Here is a 25,187-nt window from a genome sequence, read left to right on the forward strand (position 1 = left end):
AGCCTCGGTTGGCTGACCCTGAAAAACAACCTGCTGGTGCACAGTGACGTAAACAAAACACAGAAGAGGTTTCAATGACAGGTTAAAGTCATTGGACTTTGATGGAGAACAAGAAAACCAAACAATAATATTGTGTTTTATATTTGATATTTAAAGTGGTTAAGGTGGAAAAAGCACAGATTATAGATAAAATGTAATTTCATGTTTCAGTTTAAATGAACTGGAAGTAAAGGTACATTTAAATGTAGACAGATTTTTAAAAATGACATTAGACACATCTTTATTTATACATATAGTTTATTACAGAGTATAGTACAGTACTGATAAATGACTAATTAATTAAAAACAAAACTTTAAATGAGCAAAAACCAGTAATATGGAGTAAATACCATGTGTATTATGACAACTGATTTTTTTTTCACAAAGACAAACCTAAATTCAGTCTGAGAAAGTAAACAAAAAATATTTTAATACTTTAATAAGCAGATTCAGCGAAAGGTACTGTTTACTTTCACAGTGTAGCATGAAAATAAGCCATTATTGAAAGCCATTTACAAAACAGTACACAGGCACAGAATGAGAATGAAAGGTTTGACAATAAAGATCTGATCAAATTGCACATATACACATGCTGAGTAGTGAGTTACAGGATTAACAATATAATCAGCGTATTACCATACTGCCTCAATCTGCCTGGACCCGCCTCTTCAGAATTTCTGCACATGTCTAGATGAAACATTGCTGCCAATAGCACAGCTTGTTAGCAGGGAACACCTGAGGGGAAGGCATTAGGGACAAGGACAAAATACTGGTATATGACTTTTAATGTATTAAAAATATGAGTGGACCTTGGATGAGACTTTAGTGAAGATGTGCATTATTTTGCTTATTTGCAAATTTCAAAAGTATCAGTAAAGAACATACCAATAGTGTGCAACCGCAAACTGTAGAAGCCATAGGCAGATACATAGTGATATTAAAGTTTGAGGGGGAAAAATCGACTTGTGTGCCAAGAGCAGAGAGAAAAAGCCTGGAGTAGCATGTTGAAAAGACACATTGTTTGTAGGGTTTTGTTGTTGTTTTTTAAACACATTTACAGACACTTTGGCTTCGTAAACATGTTAGACGGGTTTCCAGCACGCAAACCAACTGGAGAGCTAGTAAATGGTAAGCAGTTTTATGTTTTTAAAAAGTGTTTTTTGATTAAAATTGTGAACCTTTAATTCCGTCAGCCCGATGAATTTTGTAATCCATTATGTGACTGTGATCTATAGCCAGTCAGACTCTATACTTAACTATAAAATTGAAGTATGTTTTAGATTTACAGAAATGTGACATATTTCGAAGCTGTTCGACCCAGGCTCTGTTTAAACCCAGAAACACAATAAAGGTTCAGACTGATTTTGAACGGAATGTAAGTATAACCAGTTTAAAACGGGAAAAAAAATAAATAAAGCTTTCTTTAGTGTACTTGGCCTCAGCTACATCATGTTAGTTACTGAGGACTAAAGCTATTTATTCATTACAAAAAAATTTTGTTTAAAATTACAAAGAAAAAACATTGAATGCATATAGTGATTTGAAAACAGATGCCATTACATTTAATAATAAAAACCGACTGTAGAAGAAAACAAGCAGATATTTACAGCTTAAGAAAACGGAAAGTGTGCTTAATAGAAACAATGCATATACTATAAATTAAGTGGTTCAGTCTCGATCAAACTACAAGGAATATGCCAAAAATCCTAACAGGATTAGGCTGCAAATTCTAGGACTGCTGTTGGTTCTTGACTCATTTAATTTGTTTTTTTAGTTGTTGTGAGTTTTATTTAACCTGCAGGCAATATAGGCAGCAAAGTACTTAACAAGAAGGAAAATACTTCGCAACTTACTTTGTGATTGTACTTAATTAATGTACTAGTGTTTTGAGAAAAGTGCAATTAAATTATCTAGGCTCAAGAGGTCATTTTAAAAGGTAATAAAACATTCTAATAATAATTATATTGGGGAGGGTTCTCATCGTGCTAATGGGCAGCTACTGGCTGTAACTGAATGACTCATTAACAGAACTTTTATTCTGTCCACTTTCATACCACATCTTCTAAGTAAGGCAATGATGCACTTGAGCAGAATGTTGCTAAACGTGAGCACACACACACACACACACACACACACACACACACACACAGTTAAGAGGAACAAGTGTTTAGGTCAAAAAGACCCAGAGGGATTTGGGGGGGAAAAAAAACCCTCTAATCTCGAGTCGAACAAACCCTATTCTGAAAAGGACACTATTTTAAAACCTAACTGCCTGAATATGACACATACTTAGTGTAAGATTACCTTTGATATTTTTAAAATCTTTAGTCAGAAACTGACATGGAATAAAGTGACACTTGCCATTCAAATCAAATATTTTGATCTGGACAACAGCATGCTTGGTTTCGTCTTGCTTATTTAGATTATATAATTCTATCAAAAAAAATGATGCATTTGAAAATTAAAATATGCATATTTAGAGTCAACATGCTGCAGTGTGTGTCCAGTGGTTTGAAGGTGAACTCCATTAAAATTGGGTCAACCACACTGCTATAAACACAAAGCGACAAACTAACCATTGAACCATGGGACAATGTGAAACTTAAGTCCACAGGCTGAGGACTGAACTATGAACCAGGTAAGCTTGAGCAGTACACTCAAGTAAACAGCAGGCAAATGTGCTTACTGTTCAGCCCTGTAGGACAAAGACCAAATGAGCAAAATTGCTGAACAAAGAGGCTCACTACATGGTGTGAAGGCGACAGGAATGAGAGTATAGAGTAATAAGCTAGCGCTCACAAGAGTCACATCTCTGTACATAACCATCAGTTGTTTCTTAGATAAACTCTCATTCGTAAACACATACCTGGTCTGCATCAATGCAAACACATGCTTGTATGTTTTCTCAAGTGGAAAGTTGGGCTAGCTCATGGTCACTGGATGAACTGATCTGTCTTTCTACGGCTCTCTGTGCCCTACAGGCAGCCATCTTGCTTTTTATGTCATGTTTCTTCTCAAAGTAGTTTACCAGAGCAGGTTCTGTTAGTAACGATGCCAGCACTTGTTCAAATGAGATCGACCAATCGGCATCAGGCGCACTGCCCCTCCTACAATCATTTCCAGCTCCGGCTCCACCCAATCCACCTCCACAGCCAATGAGGACAGTGTCGTCTGCGATATCTTCACACTGCAGAGAACCGGCGCTAACAACAGAATACGACGAAATGGACGTGTCGTCCTTTGCTTCTTCATCTGACCCATTGGCATGTGGAGGTGGGTTCTCCAGCTGAGCCTCTGCAAGGGCTTTTGTCACCATGGACAGTCCAGCTTCACCAGAAGAGTCATCCTTGTCTTGCTTGAGGATGTCTTCAGCTGGAGAAACCCGGAGTTCAGGCTTCTTGCCGCCGTTGTTAGTAAACTTCTTGCCCACCTCTCCAATGCGCAGTAAAAGACTGGCCACAGTAGCGATGGCATGATAGAGCTCCTGCTCCAGAGGATCCTCACTGAACATATTGTAGAGTGTCTTACACAGCTCAATGAACTGTTCCTGAACACAACAAAGAGCATCATCATACTTGTGGCTTTTTAATACATAAAGCCACAGCCATCCTAATATTAATAACAACTTACATGAATAGGAATGGATTGTATTAAAGTTATTTCTCTTTAAGGTTTTGTTTATCAAGTTACATCTCATTCCAATGTCGTAATAAGCCATTGTGGCCAATTATGTGACAAGTGTAACAGGACTGGTATCCTACAACTTCATCCTGATTGTTGATATTTTTATGTGCATATCTGCTGATGCATATACGTATACCAGTATATAAACATATTTAAAATGTACATTTTTTATATGCAAAAAACATAGACATTGGGAATATATGCACTTTAAACTTCTTTAAAGACATAGGTAACACTTATTTCCATTACATTATTGCACTCTTTTGAAGCACAATGAATGTGTTTATTGAGTAAACTGTTACATTTTTATTTGTATACTTATAAATACCATTCAAAACCATAATGAATACCCATGATAGATTATTCATGGGACCTTTAAATTATAGAGCTATTTTATTATGCTCAGAATAATATGAGGTGAAGTAAAGCAGAGTTCACGACCAAGTGCATTCACTCTAAACATTCTCAGATTTTTAACAAGCAGCAAAGAGGTAAAGAGAGTGACTGAAGCATTATTGCTGAAAGACGCCAGGGTGCACACTTCACCTGAAATTTGTATGCCACCTACTGGCCAATATTTTACAATGTTACAGCTAAAATGAATGAAAATAAAGCTTGAAAAGTATACGTTTTATTTGACACGTAAAATGTGTTTTACCACTGGAATGTCTGAAAATGTTCAGCTAATCATTAATTGGTCCTTAATCAGCAAAAACATTCCTTAGAAATGCAGTAGTGGTAATTCAGCATCAACAGTTAGTTCAATTTCCTTTAGCAGTTCTTCATATTAGTAGGTTAAATTGAAAAACATTCTTGCATGTGCAAACAGATTACATCTGTATACTGATACACAAACATAAGAACAAACAGCTTCACCTGTAATTGGTATCTCTACATACAAGAAATAAAAATAATGATTCAATTTACCTGGTTCATTCTGGGCAGGTCTTTGATGGTCTCTTTCTTGGGTTCTTTTTCCTTAGCCCACATTCTCAGATAATACTTGTAGTCCTTCACTTTCTCATCTGAAAAAAAAAGAAACACAATAATAGCAATAGCATTTACTGAATGCTTGAACACAGTTAAATCTCATCTGACTGCTCCTGAGCCATAGGTTTTCCCAAGTGGATAATAACAAAACAGCAGTGTGTGGTTAATTTCTCTGCTCATGATGTATTTATCCACTACACCTTTACGTTCAAATGAATTATTTACTTCTATACACTTGTAAAATCTCTGACAGTGCACCTTCAAGCACTGCAACTAAACTCACTGAATTTACTCCAGTCTACAAACAACACGGGAGTTCAGCATCTCATTCAGCTGTACGAGCTGTTCCAAATGTGTTTCTATGTCAGTGAGGAAAATTGAGGCATTGTCCTGTGCGTTGCTCCTCTCATTTAAAACATATTTTCTTTAACTGCCATATTTTTGTAGTCAGCAGGTTGCTTGGTCTTTAAGCTTTTGTGTTCTGCTATGAACCAAATGAGCTGTTCAGCCACCATCTTTACTGAAGCTCTGATTTGTTGGTCTGATTTTAACGCATCTGTAAAATGCAGAAAATACAACAGGTTCACGCTAAACATTTGACACACTGTTGCAGTCTATCGGTTTCTGGTTCTGTGTTAAAGGCACTTGACATGTGTTTGTTTTCAAAACTTGACATGCATTTTAGCCATCTGTAAAAATCAGGCCAATAAAGGCAAAGCAGTCGGCTTTTATTCAACATTAAATTTGCACCCACTGGCCTGAATATAACGGATACTGAACTAAACCTACTTTCAACATAGCTTCCCTCATATGGGAACACACACTATGGAGCATAAACTGGTTCATTCAGAGATTACAATGCAATTTGATCCTTCATCTAATCTGACTCGCATAGAAAAATGTTAAAGTATTAAACAAGGTCTACTAATGATTGCTCCTTTAATAAAAAACAGAGAATAAGTCTATGATCCAAAGCAGTACCTTTCTTCTCTTCTGAGTCTCCTGCTTCACTTGCCTCCTTCACCTCTTCGCCTGCAGAGTGATAACAGACATTTATAACGAATGTCATACACATTTTAATAACTACAACATGGTAGTGAATTTATTATGTTGAATGTAAATGAAAGACCAGTGTTGGGAATCAAATGCAGATGCATTTAATGTCTATTAGAAAGGCACAGAAATACAGAAAAATTGTTGCATTCCCATTTAATCAGAAATTCATACATTTTATATAAGGTGCAGAAATAGATAAAAAGGTATATGACAACCATGTAACTTTAATTTTGACTACATTATATGTATCACTCTTCTTTATCAATGTAATTAACATTTGAAGATGTCTGTACTGATCATACACTGAAAATCATGTGTTAAAGTAATGGGGGTAATTAAAGTATTGTCTCTTTTCAATCCAAATGAACAGAGATATTTACTAAAGTATTGCATTATTTATGGTCCTAAACATTAGTTTTAACAACAGAAGTTGAGGGTTTAAGTATGTGATTTGCAAAGCACTGACTGAAAATACAGGAAAGTGAACAAACTGTTCCTAAAAAAGTAGATACTGCTGTGGGTCATGATTTTACAGAATGTCTAAAGGAAAGCTGTTCCATTAGAATTCTCCTTAACTGACACCAGCAGCTTTAAAATACGTTTTGGTGTTATATCAGACACAAACCTGAGGCCACTTCCTGGACCAGGAAGTCCAGATGAGACAAGGACGGAGGATCTGGAGAGGTCAAACAGCAAGAGAGAAAAGGGTGGAGGAGAGCAAAGGATAGAGAGTTAAAGAAAGAATGGAAGCAAGCAAAAGAAGGAAGAGAGGTAGACAACAGAGAAAACAAGACTTTCCAGAGATGAATGCTCATTCTGTTATTGATTAGTAGAACTGTTTCATGCAAAGACATACACAGGGGATCACACTTAAACACATATTTCCTTTTAATGAAAAAGACAGAAAACACATGATATAACTATGATGATTTGAAATTCAAAGAAAAAAAACTTTTTTTAATTAGATACTTGTGTTTACATGTATTCTGGATTTCCAAATCTGATGATAATTCTGTATGTGTGTATTTACCTTGTGGGGTGTCATCATCAGTGAAGAACTGAGTGGCCTCTAGGGCAGACTCTGCCTCTTCTGGACATAAAGCTGTAGGATCACCAACAAAATCAAAGACAATTGCCAGGTTAAACCAGCACACACACAAGAGAATACTGAAACAAAATGGGGGAAAAATACCAGGAGATTCCAAATTTGGCATTCAGAATTATTAACCTAAAAAAGGCCACATGTGCCACAGCCATACTAGGTGACCACTGAACTTAACATAATATCACATAAACAGCATGTAAAACATTTATCAGTGACAAGAAAAAACAACCTACACGCCTGATTCAGATCTGAGTTTGTTAGAGTGACTGTGTTCATTCTGAGAAGGGTGAATGTAAAGTGTCTGAAACGTAAAAAGCTGGCATATTTAAATATAATTAGTTTCACCAAATTTCCAAAAAGCTTAAACTCACAATTGTTTGAGGCAAATTAGCACATTTTTTTTGCCTTCATCCATAAATAAGTAGTTTACAATGTTGACTTTTTTATGCAGAGTCTTTTTAAAAAGCCATTTCAGCTTCTGGACTTCTGCCTGAAGTCATGGAAAATGTTTTACATGCTCAGGGATTTGACAGCAAGGTAAAAATTAGATTGCACAGAATTTAGGATCACAAGGATAGTTTACTTTGCTCATATGTTTCATTGTAGCTTTGTAAAATACTGCATTCAGGTCTGGACCCAGACCAGGGTCTTTTTAATGTGTACTACTGATAAAAACACTTCACAAACACAAGGCTGGCCCACACATCACTAACACACTTAAATGCTAAAAGGGCAAGAATGTGTGCTGACAGCAGCACGGTTCATTTCCTCTGCACGTCCTGCTGTCTCTTCTCTAAGCTAAGCTTGACAAAGTTTAAATATTCTGTATTCATGAAGAATTATATTCCATATTACCAGAAAGTTGATTTCTGCGTGTGTGTACCTGGAGGCAGGTGTAATTTATATAGCAGCTTCAGCTTCTCAGTCATATCACCATGATACATCCCACCTGCAAAACAGCAGTAAGGTAAACAAGGTGCATCTCTATATCAATTCTACATAACATACATAAGATTCCAAGAGAACAGAAAAAGTAGTAATGAAAGCTTATTGGATAGTCCAAATGTAGTCCAGCTGTAATTGCTACGAGTAAATGTTAGCTTTTAATGATTTTGAGTACAACTGGAAACAATGCTTACAAATTCCAACAACATTAGCACCTGTGAAATAGAGTTTGTTTAAGTATAACGATGCTGAAATGATTATTATTTTTTTTTTCTTTGAATGTTTAAGGGTTTTTCTGTCTCAGGACTTCAAAAGTGTGAAACATACATGCAGGTGTGGATTTAATGAGATATGATTAACCTTACATCATATGTGTATATACCTAACAGACCCTTTAATGTCACAGAATTTCCTTGCCCAATAAATTGGTGAAGCTTTTCACTTAAATTCGCCTTTTAAACTTACATATTTAGTCATCTTGTTTAGCTAATTGGATAATGTGTTCCACTTTGTTAATACCATTAAAATAGATGATACCTGATATCATGTAACCTTGCATTAGGACACAGAAATCCTTTTGATAAGAGTGCTTCTTACCTTGCAGTTAATCAATGACATTTTAATGCTCCTCATGTGTCAGTGATCAGCACATAGAATGAGTTTTGTAATCTTAGGTTTTTAAGGCAAGATACATTAGGAGAAAGTCAAGCACTCACTGAGGCCTGTGACAAACTCTTTGAAGTTGATAAGGGCATCTTTGTTGTGGTCAAGCAGACGGAACAGACGGGAGGACAGAGTGGCCGTGTGCATGCCACAGCTCCAGGGTGACATCGCTGAGAAGAGTTGCCCAAACTGACCACTGTCTATCCGGTACTGTTCCAGATAGGGAAGGCTCGGGTCATGACGTTCTGCTGCACTGCTACTTGCTCCCCAGTAACAACTCATTATGTGCTTGGCCTGATAGGAAAGAGGGACAGAGACAGACTATAAGAGAAAGAGGGTGGGTGTGTATGTAGATGTATTATGGTTGTCACGATATGGTTATCTGAATTTATCTTAAAGATCTTAATGAGTGGATATATTAAGTTTCATGAGTTTAATTAAACCAAATACATTTTTCATGATATTCACAAAAACTTGAACATTAACATCAGATGAGCATAGGGATGGACAATAATTAAATATATATTGCAATATAAAATGTTTCAATAATAATAATATGATTTTTAAATAAAATATTTAAATATACTTTAGTTACATCTGTCACTGACTGACCTTCATTACAGGGCACTGCCGTCAGTGCAGCGCACTCAACTTAAAATATAGTATAAAACTATTCATATTTACAAAGCCAATAGGTTTATTTTTGATGGTGATGTCATGTTTCTTGTTTGTTTTTTGTTTGATTCCCAAAGTTAAGAAATATATTATGATATAAATGTTGGCCATATTGTCCAGGCCTAGATGAGCATAGGATGACCACAACAAAAAGGTGAATAAAGCAGTGATTATCATGACTGATGTCCAGTAAGAGTAGCCGTAGCTACATGTTCGGACCAAAGTGTGCATATACATCACATACACATACAGTACCACTGCAATGACACTGACATAATGCTTTAGTATTTATACAGTGTCCACTCCCTGTCCACTCTAAGATACATATCTTGTTGATCCACCTTGTAGATGAAAAGTCAGAGACAGTAGCTCATCTGATGCTTCACAGTTTTTGTTGGTCATCCTCTAGTCTCTCATCTGTTGTCAATGGACGCTACCCGCAGGATACTGTTGGATGGATATTTTTTCTTGCTGGACTGCTTTGAGTCCAACAGAAACACTGAGGGCTTTAAAAACTCAAGCAGCACTACAATCACAATACACACAAACACACCACCACCATGTCAGGCCTACTGTAGCACTGAGAATGATACACCACCTCAATCTGTGGGGGTCTTTGTAGGTCCTGACCATAGAAGAGCAGGGTTAAAGTGGCAAACAAAATATGCAGAACAAGAGATGCACTAACTGTAGAGCTACAAAGTACTCCTGTATTTTCAGTGGAGCTGAGAGAATGGACAGTGAGGTGGCCATGAAGTTATGGCTGATCAGTGTATATAAGTGCAAAAGTTGTTCTGTGCTGAGAAGAATTGTACATGCAGACAGCCTTACCTTGAACAGAACATAAAGCTCCTCCAGTTCCTCAATACTGAAAGCGGACTCTGTCATGATGGCCCTCACCTGCATACACATATCTGTTATCTCACAAAAACATTACGATACACCACACATCAAACTTGTGTTTAATCATACATGCACAGTAGGGATCTCACGATACCAGAAAGACTGCACCAATAGCACTAAACTTCGATACCAATTTCGATACCATGACAAAAAAATAAACCAATGAAACGAATGCATGTCAACATGAATGTTTCTATTTAAAAAGTGTTTTCTAGCAAAAAAAAAAAAAAAAAAAAAATTTCCATTTGTTTTGTTTACTATAGTTTCTAACCCAGTACTCTACCCCTTTAAATGCCAGACGTATTGGAAGGTGGGAGCTTCACCCTGATTGGCTGTATAGTGAGGTAACCTCCCTCAGACCCCTCCTGTGTTAAAGTGGGAGAAAGGCAGCTAGTGAAAGAAATCTAAGCTTTGAAAACATATTTATTGTCTTGATTATTGTTTGTTGAGCTTGTGGCTGCCAAATAAAACCATATGAGTCATCTCTCGCGGTGTCCGAGTCTGTTAGGCGCTGAACCTGAATGCTCTCTGCTGAAGTATGGGTCTGTATTTGTCCCTCCTCCTTGGTTGCGCATTGACATAACTTAGCCCTTGATTTCTCTACAGACTTGATTGACGTTTTGTTTGAACACTGAGAGTTTAAGCTACGAGGACCATATTTACACTTACTCTTTACATGAACATGACACAGCACTTTTGTTTGGTCGCTGCGGACCTGTTGCGCCTTCTGCCGGCACCTTTCATCATTGATTTTGTTGTTTTTGCTTTTTCAGCTTATTAGCATTTAGGCTTATTATGGTGACCTTCGCTACTTCTGGTACCACAGGAAACAAGAACTGTATCGTTTTCAGAATTTGGTATCGACTTGGTATTGAAGTATCGGTCCTCATGACATCTAAGGCACAGGCACAAACACACACTCACCACACTTCTCTTGGCTGTGTCCTCCAAAGACTGGATAACCTTTAACCTTTGCTTAAATCTCATCTGCTCAATGACATCAGCACGTAGACTGCCAAATTTCTACACAGAGGTAAAAAGTTTTTATTGTTATTGGTGATTTCACAAAGAGTTCTTAATTCCACACTTCCTCAAATCCATGAAGATTTTTCAGAGCAAACAGGGAAATGAAAAATTAAATTCCAAAAAATGAGGAACAAGTAATAATTCATTCTTCCTTACATCATAGGATGTTTTGATGAGCTCAAAAATATCAATTTCTGGTGGTGGCTCATCACCACTTGTCAGCAAGGCATGGAGGTGAGGGATAGGTGCAGACACTGTTTGCTTGTTCACAACATTATCCAAATACCTGAGGAAGAGGCGCAAAAGTTTGCAATTAAGTTTCTCTCTCCAAAAATTACATCACTGCTTTTTAATCCATAATTCTGATCATTCATTTTTGGTTGACGTTTTCTCAACAAAACTTACAGTTCAACTTGCCAATGGTTTTATTTGATTTTTTAATCACTTTAAATTTATGAATTAGCACATGAAACAAAATAGCATATGTCCAGTACTTTCTGTTAGCCTAAAAATATATTATATGTTTGTCTATGGGCAAAACTGACACATTATATTTATAAATGGAAAACTATATGTGACACAGTAAGGTTGATTACAGCAGAATTACAGTTTGGTGTTCAGCAGTGAAAGCATTGCTGACCGCAGTAAGCAAAGGCAACATACAAGAAATAAGCTAAGATCTAATTCATCTAATGAGCTAATTCATATATTGCACTTTCAGCAGAAATTTACAGGTGTATGCTGCTCTCTAACTGAAGACTGACCTGCCTAATATGGTCATGGCCTCTCCCTCATCTGTGCAGGACAACAACTGCTCCATGTTTGCGTGAAGCACAGCCAAAGACACCTGAAAAATTTAAGGGAGGGAATGCAAAGAATATCACCTATATTTGCAAAATAAGTTATACCTGTAATTATGTATTTTAATAATTTTAATAATAATTATAATAACACTTTATACTTATATAGTGCTTTTCTAAAACCCAAATACGCTTACAATCAAAAGTACATAGACAGATATGTAGAGACACTCAGTATAATATAGACTGACATTGCCCTGTTGCCAGTAAAAATAGGCCAAGAGACATGGTAAAAGCTCTTTTGGGACACTTTGGGGACGATAGTGTTGTGTGAGGTAAAACCAGAAACATTAAAAAGAAGGTATTGATTACAAGTTGAAATATTCTCATAACTCTCAACATAGATTCTGTTTATGGATAAAGTCCTGCCCCCAGCCAATAAGAGCCAATCAGATTGCTGGTTATGGAAAAACACATGCATATGCACTTATTTTTCAAAATCATTGTTTTATTTGTAAACTTTTCTTGAAATGAGAAAATGACATCTTATTTGGAGTATCTGTTATTTATATTTATTTATATACCCTGTTGAAAAATATTGAAATGTAATTGAAATTGTAATTTGATTTTTAAATTCAGTTGTTAACTACTTAAAATACTGCTATAAATAAAAGGTTATTTTAATGTACAGGATATGGCACTGATCATAATGCAACTTATATATTATGTCCCAGACCTTGGTTTGAGAAAAGTGTCTCTAACTGGACCTAACTGAATTAATTTTAATTAATTACTCCTGCTCTATGGTATGTGAGTGCTCACCTGGAAGATGACCTTTATGCCCTCATAGAAGAAGCAGTCCACAAGCAGCACGGCGCTGTCAAAGGGCATCACAGACAGGAAGAGTGTGAGGAACCAGGACAGCGAGATGGTGGAGATAACACCCAGGTCCTGCATATGCTCATATAGCAACGGCAAACACTCCCGTGTCAACTCCTCAAAAACACCTTGATCCACAAGTGCTCCTGATCCACACAAACACAGAGACAACACAGTCAAGGACAAATATCTAGATGCTACAGTTCAAATTACGTTTTGTTTGTTTTCTAAATGAAAATCAGTATACATCCATCACTATGTATTTGCTCATTTAAACATATTGAAAAAAAATTAACATATGATGTGCCCTGTGCAAGAATGTTTCATTTTTATATTTATATTTTGTTTAATTTTCAATTACATGAAATTCAGTTAACTACTACGTTATTTTCTCTTTTTCTGGATATTAATTTATTTTTATCTAGAAAATCAAAATGTGATGTTAATAATAATAATAATGATATACCTATGGACATCACAAGGCTTGTTGCAATAAGAGTTAGCAGCAATTCGTCATAAAGGCTATATCTGTACTTAATAAAGACTATATACTTCATGAATCTCTTTATCTATTTAATTAGGACTGACCTACAACTCTGGTGTTGTAGTAATCGGGCAACATCCTTTCGCACAAGGCCACCAGCAGCCAGAATGCCTCCTCTTCGGTACAGTACAGCAGCAGCACAGAGGTTACTATATTCATGGCCTAAAATGAGAGATGTACACATGCATACACATTACAGCAGAGCTGGAACGACGCTCAGTTATCAAGTAATTTTCCACTGACTCGGGTATAAACTGTGCTGTCTTAGTTTCAGTATATTTTCAAAGGTCTAAAACATATATGTTCCCACCGAATGGAGAGAGTTCAAATTAAATAAAGGCTCAGTTGGATGTAACACTAGAGAATGTTGTTAAAGTCCAGAAATGCTAAAAGCATTAGTCCCTCTCCAGTGTTGAGGGACTTGCGTATTCCATATCTGAAATGCTGACAGCCAACTTTCAAGCCAGGATTGTTAAGAATTATGCAGAGGTACTCTAGAATAATGTCCCTTAGTAAACGGGAGAAGTTAGTTGAGTTTAATTTATGTATTGCAGATATTGTGCTGTGTGTGACATTTTGTGTGTACCTGGCAGTAGCCAATGCCCGGATTGCGGTATGCATATGCAGTAAGCACTCGTCGAAGAGCAGCTATGCCCATCTCATTTTGGAATGCGTGGTGCTCTGGCATAGAGCGATGCAAGTCCCTCTCGATCTCCTCTGTTGCTAAAGTGCATTTGCCCATGGCCTGCTCAACTAATTCTGCATAATAGCCCGGGTGAGTCGCCATCTCATTCTGAGCACCTAAAGAGAGAACCGGGGGTGGGGGCGGGGCATAGAAACACAAACAGAAGGGAAAGACAAAGAAAGCAAGTGAGACTGATGGATTAAACACAACAACATGAAATCATTCGTCCTATGCCAGAAATACTTCTTTCTCATCTCACTAGACTAAGTTAGCAAATGTATTAGCTAGTAAAGCTATGATAAACAAAGAGTAATTAACAACTGATATAAGAAGGGGAGATGACATTCAAAGCTTTCAAAGTAAATAGAGTAAGTTAATTTTTAAAAATGCATTGTAGGATTCCTTAAGATGGAGTTTGCTAAGCTATCGTTTCTTATACAAATGCACAAGCAAGAAACATCAAAGATAATATTTGACTACACTTGACAATGTTCAAAACTGGGAGTATCCTTACAGAATGCATGAGGTATATTTATGTTTTTGTATCTGCAGGTCATATGATCACATATAGTTACAGACTGTGGGCAGAAGTTCAGGTCAATACAGAGGTTCCAAAGGCTGCATGTAACCCTGACATCAGCACAAAGTAGAAGAGGAGTCACATGGGTTGCAATTACGCAGAAATAAATTTCAAGACTGATTTTACACGTTTTGCTGAATTCAGCTATTGAAATAGCCTGGGTATTAATCCAAGGGTTATAATCGGACTATTCAAAGTTCTTTATTATTTCCACTGAACTGGTTTCATATCTGCTTTTTGTTAAAAGTAGGTTTCAATACTTCTCTTTTACATTAGAATCATGGACCCATCTAGTTGTAATCTAATAAAACACAATGTGCAAAATGTGTTTCTCATTAGATAAAAGTACAGATTTTCCAAGTAAATTTTATGCAACTTTTTCAAATCATCAGTGTTCACTGTAAAATGATAAATGGAAGAAAGCATTAATAAAACGTTTGAAAACGCAAATGCAGAAAGGCGTCAAACAAATGAATAACAACATATTTTGTGAATAAAGTGTAAGAAAGTTACAGATATACCAGATGAGATAAAAGCTTTGTCCCTTTGGTTCTGCAGGGAGGATTCATTACCTGAAAAAAGCAGCCACAGCTCCCCTTTCAGACTCTCAGGAATCCCTTTCAGAACCAGGTCTCTTGTCTTAGATGTGCGATACATACACACACCTCGACCAAACTCAAAAAAATGTATGTTCCATGACTCTTCTTTCATCTTTTCTTTAGTCTACATGACAATGAAAGAAGAAGTTGAGTCAACAACAGGGATGTAACTGTACACTGTGCTTAATATGTTAAAAGCAAACAAGCAAGTTAGCAATTCCAAACAGTATCCCGGCTAATATTTGTTTGCTGAACAATAAACTTGAGAGCAAGTCATTAAAGTTTGAGAGATTGCTCTGTCTTTGTCTTTACTGAGACATGGAAGAAAACACCAAACACCGTAATGGAGCTAGATGGATTAATGTTAAACAGCCATTCTACTTGCCAAGAGATAACGTGCAATAGAATTAAAGATATTTATAAACAGAATCTGTGAGTTAAAAATGCAATTTCAGCGATGCACACTGGCATTTGTGTATCATATGTGACATCCTCAACTGGCATGTAGGACTGTCCCGAATACTATTTTTAGGGCTATAGAGCTTCAGTTGCATAATTCGGCAAATGTTCTAATATTCTGTGTGCGTGTGTGTGTGTGTTAGGGGGGTGTTTGTCGTTCCGAAAATCTGTGTCTGATGTCTGCTTTAAAATCCCTGAGCCTGTGCTGCAGCTCTGGCTAACTCAGACATACACTGTGTGGCTAAGGGCACAGAGTACACGAGGTAACCAGAGCTTCGTGGAGGTGGTCTGGTCTAATTTGAGGTATAAAGCTGACAAAAGATAGTTGTAGGGTGTTAGGCTCTTATAGGCTTCATTCAGGATTTTTATGTTGACGAGGCTGAATGTGGGTGTAGTTCTGTGTCAGCAGATTGTTGTTGTTTTTTACCGCTGTAGAGCATGAATACAGATGGAGTTGGGCATTGCTTTAATTGATAGCCATATTTATTAAAAAAAAAAAAAAAAAAAAAAAAAACGCTAAAAACCCTATTCTCAAAATTAAACACCTACCCAATGGATGAATATCCAAACAGATGAATATTCAGGGGTAGCCCTATTGGCAGGAAAATTGGCTGTCAGGGGGTCTGTTTTCATTGATGTGTTTCAATTAAGCAAGGCACTTGTATCCCCAATAACTCCCCAGGTGCTAAATATGGGAGAGGCAGTAGTAACATGAAATGGCATCAGCACCTTACATTTGGGGGACAGTGCCATATATATATATATATATTCCATTGAGGAACAGCTGCCAGTAGCCTACATTTAACAAGCACTTGGATGTTTAGGCACCTAGCTTAAAACAGGAGTTATGAACAGGAGGGCTGAGGTCCAGGTCCGGACCCATATGCGTTCCTCTCCGAACCTGGACCTGTAACTGATAAACTTTAAAGAGCTGTTTAATACTGAACAGAGTGTTTCTTTAAGTGGTGTGACTCTTCCAGTCATTACTGTTCAGTTTTAGTGTTCCAGGAAACTCACAGACTAATTGCATGTGTTTCTGCATATCACACATGAGGCTACTCAGCCAATCATATCTGTGCATTATGGTGAGTGCTGTGACTCAAATGAGTGACACACACAGGGCATGGTTCCAGACACTAGCAAAAACAGCCCAGCGGACATGATAAAAGCTCTTCTGGGACACTTTTGGGACAACAGCTTTGTGTGAGGTAAAACACTGGCATGTGCCAATGGCATCGGCATTTTATGTTCGGGTGACAGTAACATTGACATCTTACATGTCTAAATATTAGGGTAAGAGCGTGTAGGTGAACTGATTTCAAAAGTCGACAATATTAAGACATTGTTCATTTATTCATTGTCTGAAACCACTTATCCAATTCAGGCTCGCAGATAAAAACATTGTGTAATTTCAAAATAAATTCTCTTAAATGATGCCATTTGTATTGATTTTATACTAAATTTATTAATAAGGAATGCTTCACCAGTTTCATGCACAATTGATCAGTACATCACCTGAATGTGTCAATCATCACAAAAATTACATCACCTGAATGTGTCAATCATTTAAAATCAAGTCATTCTTGTATGTCATTTTAAAATAAAGGGTCTTTGTATTATCATATTCCTATAACTTTAATTCCAAATGTAGTTAATTATTAAAAGGACGATTTTAAAGATCTATGAAAAAAAATACCACCTATACAGAGAAAAAAAACTTCCTTTTAAGGTTTAGTGATCAATTTATATTTATTTACTATTTTTATTTAATTTTTTTTAGAATAAAAAATATTTAATGTGCCATCTAGGCCACTTCTCGCTTCTTTTTCTGCAAGTTAATTTTATTAAAATGAGCAGATATTTGTTTCATCTAGAGGCTATTAATGTATTGTCACTTAGAAGATCAATAAGACAATTCAGGAGTGTCCAAACTTAACATAAGACCGACAAATAAAAATATTTACGGGAAACCTGGGTTATGTACGGTTAGAGTTGTTTGTGATATGTTATGAGCCTAATTCAAAAAGTCATAGTTGTCTTGGTTGAAATGTCAACTTTCAAATACCTTGCATGCAGAGTTGTAAATTGTACCAATACGATGTTCCACCTAACTTGCCAGTAGATACTGGCACCTATAAATGACTTAGTTCTTGGCTTTTTGTGCTGACATATAAATGTATTATTTTGATATTATTTTATTATTTATCATATTAACATGGGAACAGAGTGTAGATGGCACTGGGCTATGTGCTAATATGGGATGCTATGTTTGTAACATGCCACTTGTTCGGCTTTAAGGTCTGTTTACTCGCATTTAAGGCATCTATGTTTAGCTAGCACCTGAATGTTTAGGCACCTACTTTATACTATGGCCAAAATGTGTTGAATGTACACATTTTATGTTGCTTTGGTAACTCGTGAATAATTTTATAAAGTACTGGAAGTCTCCTACAGCTTGGGGGTCGTTGAGATTTTTGTTTGATGCATGCAGTCTTAAAATGTTTGAATCTGTGAAACGACAAGTCATTAGCTTTCATTTGCTTTTAAATGATTTAATATCCACAGATTTAATTTTAGACAAGAGTTGCAAAATTAGGCAAAACCTATCTGAATTATTTTTTCAGACTATGTTCAGGGTTGAATTATTTCTGCTTCAAAACTTTACACAACAGATAAACTGCAATTTGCATCAAAACCATTTTTACTCACAAACACAAGAAATTGCAGTTCATGTCATCTAGCATTTGAGGCTGAATATTTAAGGTACATTAGATGAGTGTATAATCCAGTGGAGGCTCACCGCTTTGGGCCCAAGATCTTCAGGCTTGTCCTTTTGGTAAATGCTGAGCAAGCCTTGTTTGGCGGTGGGGAGAGAGGAGCTGTAGTGTCGCACTAAAGGGAATTCTCCTGTTCCCAGGACTGGTGGGGTTGGTGGAAGAGACGTAGGGGTGCTGGGACTTGGAGTTTCCTGAAGAGGAAGAATGATGATTTAAATAAGCATATTACAATATGCTTTTAATGAAAAATCAGGTTCTTTAAACTTCCACAATTTAGGACTAATGCAAAAGTAATACATGCTTAAAGCTAATAGTTTCAATTAATATTGCTTGTGTTAGTTCTGAGACCATATAATGGACAAATGATATACTTTGTAGTAAATTTCTTGAAGAATAAATTGTACCATAAACGTATTCATTTTGCTTAGAAATAATGTCCTGAATGCTAAGATACTTCAAGAGTGGTTCATAGCCAATTCAAAATGTTTGAGTGACTCACAGATAGTCCAGTGAGGCCACAGAGCTGGTCCGGGGTGCGCTGCAGAAAGTCTGAAATGCGTTGAACCAGGAAGTCGCGATCTTTAAGGTTGGCAAACAGGAAGGTCATCTTATTTTTTGTACTGATGGAAAGCGGACTGGGTAAAACACTGCTGCTATCAGCTTTTTCTACTATAGATACCTTGAAAAAAAAGAGGGAGAAAGTCAATATAGTTTGTGTATGTGTGTATGAATGAGATACATGAGAAACCTTAACCCTAGGATCAGTTTGACCATTACAGAACCCCTGAATGTCTCAACAATTCTCACTCAACTAATGAGATTCATGATTTAGACATTTCTCGCTCAACTGTGTGAGATCCAGCTGCATTTTACAGATTGTCTCACCTGTACACCTCAGAAAGCATATGATGAGACTGGGCCTGAATCTCAACACTGCCTAGTTGCCTCAGGCTATAAAAAGAACTTGACTGATGTAACATGCAATCTAACAGTCCCTGGCATCCATAAGTTTTTAATTGTTTAATTTAAATACTTTTGGTCAGTTTTGTTTATCATGATTCTGTTAGCATTTAACAGTGCTACTAACACAAAACAGCTCTCCAATGCCAAACCAAAATACAAAAGCATAGGCATTAAACACAGCAACTACAAACTCAACCCCACTACAGCTGTAAAATAAATTATTTATCAGCATTTAACAACAAAAAAAGTCCACTCCTCAGTTATTTTAAAATGCATTTATCACAAACAGGCTAGAAATGTTTACTCCAACTATGACATTTATGGATAATAATACTTCAATAGTTCAAATTCCTCACTATTACACATACTTGACATGCAACATTTTATTACTATCAGTATCAGACTTAAACACAGAAGGGGTTTAATGTTGCGATACAAGCAGCATGTGAAGGTAAATTATTAAATATTTATACAGACATCACCACTAGATTATGCCCCAAATACTGCTATATAAATACTTTATTATAGCCCTATCCGGAATCTGACAATGGCATCCAATGTAAAGTAAATACAAAAGTTAAATGAAATGGCAAATTTTACCATCACATTACACTATAATCAGTCAAATCCTGTTTGCCACATAACAAAATATCAGGCAATTGCAATATAAATTGATATAAAAAACAATGTGCATGCAAAAACTTAAAACTGTAAGTGTTCACATGTGACTTGTGTATATCTAAATAAGAAGCAGACCTCTCTGAGTGGTATTATGAGTTGACACAGGTCTTCCTCTCTACTGGCAAAGCAGATGTAGTTGTTGGACACAAACATCTGACCAACAACATGCATCTTAGCAAAGGGTGTCCAAAGGGTGCAGTCTGTGTGTCCATCTAGTCGTTCATCCTGTGTCAGGCGGAACAAAGCTCTGTATCGCTCATTTTTTGCACGTGCATCCAGGTCCCTAAAATCAGGCAAATAAAAATAAAAAAGCTTTAAACATGTATGTGGAATATCATTTACATATAAAACATGTTTTAATGTATGTAGCTGCTTAGGATGATCACTTCCTAAAGAGAGAGTTATAACACCTAAATCAGGGGTTTTATTGTATTAATAAGACCCATGATGTGTCTCTGGAAAATGTGATTTGACATGTGTTTTTCCTCAGTCGTATTGATTAAAATGCCTACACAGTACTACCAAGAAACTTGCAGGGAAATGGCATACGACCTTTTGAGTGTAGAGACATTTTTCAGTGTCTTGCAGGGTTTGGGGAGTGAGCGGTCAGCAGCAAAGCCCTCATTGTCCAGAAGTTGCCTCATAGCAATGTTCGCCAACTGCTCCATCAGTTTGAAGGTGTCATTGATGTTGAGGAACATGGAAAAGTAATGCTCAGTATCACGGGTGCTGACGCGCACACTTTCCGGAAACACCAGGGTGGCATTCTTATCCAGCTGAGTCACATCTGTCCACTGAATCACCAACGTCACTACACATACACGGAGAGAGCAAGAGAGAGCGAGAGTGAGAGAACATGGAAAAAGCAGCCAGAAAAAAAAAGAAAAAACAGAGATGTGACCAGACAGACAGAGACTAGGAAAGAAAAAGAAAATTAATTTTTAAACTAAATAGAATTGGTCACAAAAAGCTGACACTCAGGACCACTGATGACAGAGGAAACCACTGCTTCTGCCTCCATTCAACCTCTTTCTTTGATTATTCTGTTCTAACTACAATAAAACTCTTCTTTTCCTCTTAATTTTTCTCACCTTCTTTTCCAAGCAGAAACGAGTAGAAGCAGAGGTGATTGACAGAGAGGTAAAGCCAGCCCTGTCTTGGCACTCTGCCCTTCCAGTAGCTGCAGGAATAGTAGTTCACCAGCTTTTCCTCCTCAGGCATCCCAAACAACTTCCGCATCTTCAGTTCTGCTTCCCGAAATTTCCCACAATCCTCATCTTCCTGCACCTGCCGACTCTTGTTCTCCTCAGCAATGATACCCTGCAGACACAGACCGGTTTCGTGTCCATTGCTCTTCAAAATGTAAACCAGAGGCAAAACTAAAGATCAAGCAGAACACACTTAGAAAGCATTAGATAAGGGCTCACTTGAATCTTGCCCTTGACAAAAGTGGTGATGTCATCATCGTTGTCAAAGATAGAGAGAGTCTGCAGTAAATTGGTCTCAAGCCATTCCCAGTGCTCTGTTATCTCCTTGCGAGATGAGCCTTGTGACAAGAATACACAATAAAATCTGGCAGTTAAAGTCACAACATGTGGTGATTTTTAAACGATTTAAGCACAATTCTTTTCCATAACATAAAGAATGTTCACTCAACTAATTAACGAAATAAAAGCAAGTTTTAAAATAATATTTTGAGATCTGTTATCAATCTGCATGTCCCTTTTACTAATGGGTTTTATTATATTCCAAAATATTTCAAGTCAAACTGATTTTTTTTTCATGAGTACATCGGCAATCAAAGTGTTCTATGGCAGGCATGGTCTGTATTCTATTTAAGGTCATCGTGAACTGGAAATCATATCGCTTTTGCCAGCTGTACCATGATGCTTGAGTGTGTGAAACAGTAGCAGGTCTCTAAACCAGCTGAACATAGTAAGCGGTGGGGCTGATAATATCATTAGATTAAATAATGCTGGTGCACTTTAATATAATCAAAATCAGAGGATTCTTGTTAAAAATTATTTTAAAAAATCTGTAAAGATTTGAAGATGTTGAGCAAACAATGTTTTTGTCTTTTCAGTGCCATGATATAATGAATATGACCAGGGACATTAATGAATAACATGTTAAAAAAGTCAACTTGGACTTCAGTCTAACTGCCAACCTAATTATGTTTGCATCTCAGTAATGATCCTGAACTAGGGTTTCAAAAAACATTTAATTAAAAAAAAATAATTCACTGAATATCCCGGAATAAATGAATGCTCCAGAGGGTAATTAGTGAACTACTGACCACACGCAATGCTCCAGAAAATCTGAGAATCTCCAGTCTGATGCAGTATTCTGTATGGAGCTACACGAGCACTGGAGTCTAACACAACATCCAGTGTCCCTACCAGGAGACCTGAGGAAGAGCAAGGAATGTAAGGACAAGCAGTTGTTTAATACTTTACAAAGTAACACATATCTGTTATCTTTCAGGGCAGATTCACAAGTTGTGCAGAAAACGTCATACACGGTTAAACAAAAATTCACTTCCTGGGTCAATAACACTGCAGCAAGCATTTCTCTTTCTCACTAAACAATAACACAATCTCTTTCCTATTGAGGTAACAAGTCATTCAAGTGGAATCTTAGACAACTGTTAGTGTCTATGTGTGCTTCTCTCATTTGAGCATTCATGTCTGTACTCTGATCCCCAGGTTTGCACATTAGCAATTATATAGCTAGAAATGTGATCTTCATGTGGTGGAAATGTATAGCTTAAAATCTGCAAAGAGAACATCTTGGGCCCCAAATGCTTGATGAGAGTATTAGAATTTAAACTACTATTAACTTTAATTAAATTGAGATTATGCTTGCTCTATTCCAATGTAATCTAAACAAAGTTACACAGCTAATAAGCCTGATGACTTCTAACATAATTCAATTTCTGACATCACTGGGGGGTGGGGTTTCAGAAGGCACTTGTGCATGTGTGAAAACAAAGGCTGTCCCTGTTGTGTCATATGAAGTGTAGTTGCTGTTAAAAACACAGCGAGAGGTCAAAATCATAGAACACATAGTCAAGCTAACCCAAAAAAAAAACACTGCTGACCAGAACCACTCATTTTAGAGAGTTTCGTCAGGAGATGATTATCCCACACTGCAAAGAATACAGTGCTTTCTGCACCTCGTCTGGAAACTTTTCATGCCTTTTTATGGAGAAAGGAATGATTCTGGCCTCTATTTGGCTACAAGGCCCAGCAGCCAGACTAAGGCAAAGTCACAGCTATTATCTGCCAGAAGTAAGCCAGCATTTAACACTATTCCACCAACACCAATCAGAAATAAGGCAAATTTTTTGGCCAATTATACACGTGCTCCAATATTAGTTCTATTAGTCCTGCACTTCCTATGAAATTCGTGTGAAATGTATATGGACTGAAAATTGCTCTCATTTTCAGGTAAAGTTCAGCTAAATGTAAATCATATATAACAGTACATAATAAATAAACAATTTTTTGTGTGTAATAAGCAATTTGTCTGTGTGTTATTTAATTGGCAAATGGCACATACACAGCGCCTTCCCGTTTGCACTTTACGACAATGGACTCGTAAAAGGAGAACAGGAAAAATGTATAGTGAGCAACCGCCACTGTGTTAACGTTTATGAGAATGATTCACTGCCTTAACTCTCAATGACATAATCTGACCAGGGGCTTCTTCAAACACACGGAAAACACAGAAAAAACAGGAAGTCGTGTTTCTAATTCGACCAGAATTAGCACTGTACAGCGAGACTAAGGTTTCCAGACAATACACTGGGACAGTTTACAATGTCAGTACAAAGCTAATGTAACAAATACAGTAAACGCTAATAACATCCACGAGAATTATAAAGCTGAAGTTGCCTCCTTGGTCTTCGAATTCTCCGTTCCACCTTAAGAGGCGCAGAAGCCCAATGTAACCGCTGCGCCATTTAAGGTGGAAAGGAGAGTTGGAAGTTCAGCCTCAATGAAGCAAAGTAAACACTGCAAAGTACTCAGCAATACAACCTTATAAGCCCGTGTCATTCAGCAAACTAGAGCACTAGGTTGGGATAGAACTGTGCACAGGTGTTTGTCTAATTTTTGTAAGGAATTAGGAACTGTCTCAGCAAAAGACAAGTATAAACAGAGTCAGGGGGACAGACGGACAGACAGACCAGTGAATCCTCCTCCTTTGCCGTGTCCCTTTCTGCGCTGGAGGATGAAAAAGGGATTCGCCCTTTCGCTGACCCACAGCGCATTGGCCAGCAGCACCTCCTCCGGTGTAATCCACATTTTCACTGTCTGAACTCTAGCCCAAGATCAGCGGAGCCCTCAAAACACACACTCTAACCATAACACCTCCCTCACACACTCCTCTGTTTGTCTGTGGACCAGCGGCGCAGCTTCAGTTCCGAGGAAAACACACACACCGTGATGACACCACCAAAATGACGGCCCACTGTGAAGCACTTCATAATAAGAGTCCGGGAACCGTTGCTAAAACGACTTTTTAAAATTATTCTCATTCTTTCGTCATTATTCAATTTTTCCGGTTTATATACATCTTCTGTTCCGCACGAAATTGTAGTCTGTTAGTTCATTTTAATTGACAGCCCTGTGATGTATTAATACGTTTTTGTCTACTTCTAAATAAATGTCATGAAAACAAGTCAAACTGTTTTTACTGCTTATTTCCATAGTCTTTTCTAAGAAAATTGTGTAATTTGACTCGCGGTGGGTCCAGAGCCTACCTGGAGTCATTGGGCACAAGGCGGGAATACACCCTGGAGGGGGCGCCAGTCCTTCACAGGGCAACACACACACACACACACACACACTTTTGAGTTGCCAATCCACCTACCAACGTGTGTTTTTTTGGAGCACCCGGAGGAAACCCACGCGGACACGGGGAGAACACACCAACTCGTCACAGACAGTCACCCGGAGCGGGAATGGAACCCACAACCTCCAGGTCCCTGGAGCTGTGTGACATTACCTGCTGCGCCACCGTGCTGCCATCTTATTATTATATTAATACATTGAATTGAACTTTATTAAAATCTATAAAAGAAAATTCTGTGACATTGAGATTAAAATGTGTATAATGTTCTACAAATCCA

The 25,187-nt window shown here is 37.3% G+C and overlaps 1 protein-coding gene across 1 annotated transcript; it reads right to left on the reverse strand.

The window, feature by feature from the left end:
- Nucleotides 1–308: 308 nt before the first annotated feature.
- On the reverse strand, nt 309–24,476 carry LOC136694299 (TBC1 domain family member 9B). The gene is made up of 23 exons (XM_066667749.1): nt 24,243–24,476; nt 22,350–22,460; nt 21,481–21,599; nt 21,145–21,373; nt 20,606–20,864; nt 20,129–20,336; nt 18,909–19,088; nt 18,433–18,600; nt 15,147–15,297; nt 13,896–14,110; nt 13,354–13,471; nt 12,709–12,911; nt 11,851–11,933; nt 11,243–11,372; nt 10,985–11,083; nt 9,989–10,057; nt 8,536–8,776; nt 7,758–7,823; nt 6,800–6,871; nt 6,395–6,445; nt 5,695–5,745; nt 4,651–4,748; nt 309–3,586 (listed from the first exon to the last, which is right to left on the reverse strand). Exons 1-23 carry the CDS (start codon nt 24,358–24,360, stop codon nt 2,945–2,947), a joined length of 3,681 nt encoding a protein of 1,226 aa, XP_066523846.1. The 5' UTR covers nt 24,361–24,476; the 3' UTR covers nt 309–2,944.
- Between the last annotated feature and the right edge of the window lie 711 nt (nt 24,477–25,187).

This window comes from Hoplias malabaricus, chromosome 4 (genome assembly GCF_029633855.1).
Source record: "Hoplias malabaricus isolate fHopMal1 chromosome 4, fHopMal1.hap1, whole genome shotgun sequence".
NCBI classification, from domain to species: Eukaryota; Metazoa; Chordata; class Actinopteri; order Characiformes; family Erythrinidae; genus Hoplias; species Hoplias malabaricus.